A 6,000-nucleotide genomic window follows, 5' to 3' on the forward strand; every position below is an offset into this window, starting at 1 on the left:
ATGGGTCTTTGGCATAAGCACCGACTCCATGAGTGCTCTGGGGCTGGAGCACCCCTGGGGAAAAATTAGTGTGTGCTCTGCACCCACTGGCAGCCAAGCTTCCCTCGCCCCCTGCCCCACGTCCTCCTCATCCCCTGAGCGTGCCGTATCCCCACTCCTCCACCTACCTCCCAGTGCTTCCTGGCATGCTCAGAGGAGAAGGTGGGAAGAGGCAGGGCCAGAGTGGGGATTTGGGTAAGGGGTTGGAATAGAGGCAGGGCAGAGGTGGGAAGAGGCGGGGCCTCATGGACAGGGTGGAGTGGGGGTGGGGCCGGGAGCAGAGGGGGGCATCGAGCACCCAGGGGAAAGAGGGGAAGTCGGCACCTATGGTCTTTGGTATGTGATACATTTATTAAATGGTGTGAGCACTCCTGCTGCTGTACAGAGATGCCACTGTTGTATGGACTTTGCTACAAGAGAGGATCTCTGCTTGAAGTAGTCGAAGGAGAAGTGAAGAAATGGGTTTTTAAGGAGAGATCTGATGAAGAAAGATGGACTAATCCAAGTGTGTAGGACAATAAAGGCACAAGCCAAAAGAGCACAGTGGGGCCATTAAGAGGTAATGAGAGTAGGGAAGCATGCTGAGGTAGGTGATACCTGTTTAGGGCCTTGAAGACGAGGATGAGGAGCTTCAACTTGTTACAGGAAGTAAGAGGAAGCCAGGGAAGGGATCTGAAGATGGTAGTGACAAGGTCAGAGAAGTGGGCGGGAAAGCTGATCTTTAGCAGCAGCCTTTGCATAGACAGGAGACTCATCTTCCTTGTTGCAATGTATATGTTTCTATATTCTCTATTGTGAGTTTATATCCATGCATTCTAATATAGTGGGGAAAGGGCTCTAGCTGTGCCTTAAGAGTCAATATAAGGTCATTCTGCACAGTGTGTGAATAGAGAATTGAACATTGGATTGCATGTTTTCCTCCCCATAGGCATTTCCTTTTTTACTGACACCGAAGAAACCAAGCCAACTATCAAAGACTGTAAGTAACCTTGTTATGTACATGCAAAGCTCTGTTCACTAGGAAAGGTGTGGCGTGTTCTATGATTAGCAGTACTTCCTGAGGCAGCAGTTCAAGGAATTTTTACAAGTGAGAAAATACTCCAAAAGTTGTCTCCACTTGAATGCTTTAAATTACAGACTCTTGTGGTGGGTAGGGAGACTGGTGAGGAACCCAACATAGGCTCCTTTTCTCCCTTTCCCCTAAGGACCTAGCACTATCACTGAGGTGGTAGTGCAGTGATGGCCTGTGGTTCTAGAACCACATTCAGCTCTTACAGAGTCCCTGGGTATGGCTGGGCTTACTTGTGTTCTGCCTGGCTATAGGCAGTATAAAAACCCTCTGACACAGGACCACGTGTTTCAAGGCAGCACAGAGTGCACTGAACAAATGACCCGAGCTGCCAAAATATCACTCCAGGAAGTGGGTAGGGAAGCACACTGGTGCATTTTCCTGCCATCACGTGGTGATGGTGCTGTGGCACTGTCTCATATGTAATTCTAGTTAATGCCATTTGGGCTGGCAGCAGGGTCTGAATCCCAGAGTTTCAGCACTAAAAGAATGAGTCTCTTCTTCAACTAAAGGAGTAAGAACTCTCACAGGAGGCTGCAGCAAACTCAGAACCCCCTGGGGATCAGCCCTTCGAAAGGGACATCTAATACACACTGAAGAGTGGGTTGCACAATAATGCAAAGTTCTGACCCCAGGTATCATAAAGTGTTTCCCACCTGATTATTTTGTAGCTCTTTGCTACTCCATTCAGTGAAGGGGCTTTCCAGGTTTTCTTTGTTTTAGTACCATTGCTACAGAGAGAGCCCCAATACTCACCTTGAAGAACTTGCTATCTCTAGCTGTGTGCAAGGCAGGACAGATCTGCTGATTTGTAGAAGTTGCAGAACTAGTGGTGTTAATCGGCCTTTGAGATCCCTTCTTCAGTGCCCTCTGACCAGCTCTGTTTATGTCACGGCAATATCATGACAGGTCCCCTTTCTCAAATTGGGTGATAGGGCTTGCGTCTCTGCAGTGGTGTTGCCAAATCTCACATTAATCTATTGCTGTAGCACTTTGGCCATATGAACCCTCAACCATAATGTAGTCTGAGTTCCAAAGTCCCAGGTTCCACATCACAGATGTATATGCCGTTGATGAAGACAGCCCTAAATTCCCTAGAACCAAATAAACCAGACATACTGTAGATGATATGTAAAATGGTTTCATTCTTTTTTTTTCTTTGTGGTGTTTGTCTCTGTCAAATTGTTCAACTTCAAGTTAATTATTCACTTTGGTTTATCTTTATGATAAAGGTTTTTTAAATTTAACAACAGCTCACATCCCCAGTTTGACTCAATGTTGCATGACATTTAACTAGGTGAATACGGTGCCCTTTTGACCACATTTTCACCAGACTCTAATTCCTCCTCCTTCACGTGTCACGTTATTTTCTAATTCTGTTCCAGACAATGATAAGGCATGCCTGAGAACAGGGAGCTCCAAGAGTCAAGAATGTCACAGCCACGGGAGAACAAGTAGGTATATATTTGAAATGCAGAAATTGTGCTTGAAAGATTACAAGACATATAAAGCCATGATTTCAAATGCTTGTCACAAAAAGGAGTGAATCACTTAGCGATACCCAAGATGAGCTAAACATAAAGTGGTGGTTGGTGCAGTGTTGCCAACTCTCACAATTGTAGCATGAGTCTCATTACATGGGTGCATTCTTGGAATCAGAAGAATCTCAGCTTTCATTTTATTAAAAAAGTAAGCTTCTAGCCTTCAGAGTTGTGGAGAAAAGCTAGAAAACGAAAACGGAGTGTAACCTAAAGGCTCAAAATCCAGAAGGCAAATAAACAAACCCAAATGAATTATTTAAAAAAAAAAACCTCATGATTTTTTGAAGCCACTCATGACTTTGGAAGGCCTGGCTGAAGATTTTTGAATGCTTGAGGTTGGTAATTGGTTTTGTAGCTTCACCATTTGCCTGATTCCTGGGACATTGCTTACTCAGAATCTCCTTAAGCATGACACATGCATGCACACACAGTAACCAGGTTTGTACACTTTCTTAGGAGGTTCTTGTCCCTTCCAGAGCATTTGGGACTCAGGCAAGCCTCAGGCTTAAATTGTAGTACCACAGAGACATCTACTTGTGTGGGGAAGTTTGCTCACCTGCTGCCAATGTTGTAAATGTTCCTGGATAAAGGGGAATTTGATTGCGGCTGGCAATCAAGAACCTTTTACCAGCACTAAATTCATGTCAAACCTTTTGAAATTAATCTAAAGATGGGCTTTAAAAATAATCCCCAAATCCAGCTGTCCTTTATTAGGGAGTTCCATTACTATTCTGTGGAAATCCATACTGATTCCTGGAGGCTAAACCTATCAAGGATGCAACTTCATCCCAACTTTTTGAAGGACAAAAATTCAAAATTTTACAGGTGTAAATGGCAGATTCTAAAATTAGTTCCTTTTCAAGGTCAGCCTGCAACAGGTAATTTGATTCCGCTTACAGATAAGCAATGCGCTTGATTTTGTAAGCAAAATGGATGCCAGCTACAAGTGGTTAAAGATCTTGAGCACACTGACAAACCTGCTGTACTGATTATTTGTATTGTTATAGTACTGCATCTCTGAAAGTCTGTTAATCTTCTGTCCTTTTCCTGCTGAAGGCCTGCAGAGTTCTCACTTGTGGGAATTTGTAAGAGACCTCCTCCTGTCTCCAGAAGAAAACTGTGGCATTCTCGATTGGGAGGATAGAGAACAAGGCATCTTTCGGGTTGTTAAGTCAGAAGCCCTGGCAAAGATGTGGGGACAAAGAAAGCGAAATGACAGAATGACATATGAAAAACTGAGCAGAGCTCTCCGGTGCGTTAATAGGTGAAAATGCCACCACATTACTAATGGTGTGTTATATGAGTCCATTTCACACAATTATATTGATTGCATAGCTTTTTAGTGTATTATCCAAAGGTCATGAGACAGAATCATGGCTCTTTTGGTTACAGATAAGATTACAGGGCCAGATTTTCACCTGGTATAAATCAGCTTAACTCCATGGAAGGCAATGGAACTATTCTGACTTACATGAGCTGAGAATTTGGCCCATGGCTTGTAATGTGACACTACCTGCCTTTCTGCTTTGGCAATAATCCTAGCAGTTCATTCTGAATTGTGGTCATCTTAGAAGCAAAAACACACATGCAATGTTTGTTTTAAAAGGAGCAAATTTCACCCTTCAAGAAGTCTGGGAAAGCTTTAAACTCTATAATGCAAGTTGATCTGGGGGTGTGAAAATATCCATTTAACAGAAAGAAAGGATTGCTGTTTGATGGAAAACATCAGAGTGACTGCTCTGTTATGTTCCTATTGTGTACTACTTGGGAACAATTCCTTTAAAGTAAATACCACTTCTGTTTTGTACCACTGCAGGTATTATTATAAAACTGGAATTTTGGAACGCATAGACAGAAGGCTAGTGTACAAGTTTGGAAAGAACGCCCATGGGTGGCAGGAGAACAAGCTATGAACTAACAGTCCCATGCATCAGACTGATTATGCACTCTGCAACAGGAAGTGTCTGACTGCAATAGACATTTGAGAGAAGGATTTTTTCTCCTGCATCTCTCCTCTACGCCAGTCTGGAGTTGACAACTGTTTCTGAGAGACTGTCCAGAACAACACATGACAGCACATGAATGGGATGGCTCTTCCCCATTATCAGGGCTGGCTCTAACTTTTTTGCCGCCCCAAGCAAAAAAAAAAGAGCGCCACCCCGCGGTAACACCCCCCCCCCGCGAGCGCCGCCGAACCCTGCCCCCCCGAGCGCCGCGCCGCCCAAACCCCACCCTCCCAAGCACCGCGCCGCCCAAGCCCCTGGCCCCCATGCACTGCGCCACCCAAGCCCCCACCCACCCGAGTACCGCGCTGCACCGCCCAAGTCCCCGCCCCCCTGAGCACCGCGCCGCCCAAGTCCCCTCCCCTCCGAGCGCCGCCGAAGCCCCCCGCTCCCCCGAGCGCCACACTGCACCACCCAAGACCCACTCCCCCACCCCCCCGAGCACCACCCGGCCGAAACAAAAAAAAACAAACTAAAAAAAAAAACCCTCCAGCGCCACCCGGCCAAACCAAAAAAATAAACCAAGCGCCGCCCCACCCCAAGGTGCCGCCCCAAGCACGTGCTTGGTCGCTGGTGTCTGGAGCCGGCCCTGCCCACTATATACTTTGTAACCAGCATTAGCTTGTGCATAGCTCTTATGAAAATAACACGTGTGATGAAGCTTAAGGTTTTGTTAAGATGAATTATTTTTATCTGTGGCACCTCTTCCTGTGCCAAGAAGGGCTCTCTTTTGTCGTTGCCTATCAGCTCTCAGTATGAAATTCCTGCTGACATTTAAAAGAAGTGAGAGAGAGAGAGAGAGATAAGGTTGTTAAATATTTTGCAGAACATACAGTCTTTTTTTCCTTCCCTTGGCTAGAAAGCCAGTATTTTGGTTCATCTAGAGAAATACCATTGTTGTCAGAGTGTGTTCCAAGTGCCCGAGTCTCAGGTCTGCTACACTCCTTTGTGGTGGAAGATCTGGCCATCTGAGAGTCGTCATCCATTCCCCCTCCCCCCATATAGCCACATAATTAATCTGTCCAATCAAAGCAGTCAGCCATAAGAAAAACAGGGTTTTAAGCACTGATCTGATTTCCTCACTTAGCTACTAATTTGACTTCTGTAAATGTATTTTGCAGGTTTTACTGTACATACTATGAACGGTTCACTGCAAGTATTGAATAACTATTATTTGTGTTATGTTAGTTAGTTGTGATTGATGACATGGTATTAATTCTGTTCCTTGATTGGGTTGGCATAACTCTTACTGCAAGCACTTTTGGTGCAACTATTTATCTTTGAACTAAAAATTGACTGTCCACAAACACTCACATGGGAGTTTGAACCTCCATGAAAGTGAAACTCC

At 45.0% G+C, this 6,000-nt stretch overlaps 1 protein-coding gene across 5 annotated transcripts in view; it reads left to right on the forward strand.

The window, feature by feature from the left end:
- The window catches only part of ELF5 (E74 like ETS transcription factor 5), a 49,635-nt gene extending 44,842 nt beyond the window's left edge, over positions 1–4,793 (forward strand). For all 5 annotated transcript variants that reach the window (XM_039537351.1, XM_039537350.1, XM_039537352.1 and 2 more), the window contains 4 exons: positions 968–1,018; positions 2,494–2,562; positions 3,706–3,901; positions 4,466–4,793. In XM_039537351.1, the coding sequence (XP_039393285.1) occupies positions 968–1,018; positions 2,494–2,562; positions 3,706–3,901; positions 4,466–4,562 (413 nt within the window). In that variant the 3' untranslated portion in view covers positions 4,563–4,793. The remainder of the gene's footprint in view (positions 1–967; positions 1,019–2,493; positions 2,563–3,705; positions 3,902–4,465) is intronic.
- The last annotated feature ends 1,207 nt before the right edge of the window (positions 4,794–6,000 follow it).

The sequence above is a fragment of the Mauremys reevesii genome, linkage group 4 (genome assembly GCF_016161935.1).
Source record: "Mauremys reevesii isolate NIE-2019 linkage group 4, ASM1616193v1, whole genome shotgun sequence".
NCBI lineage: Eukaryota > Metazoa > Chordata > Testudines > Geoemydidae > Mauremys > Mauremys reevesii.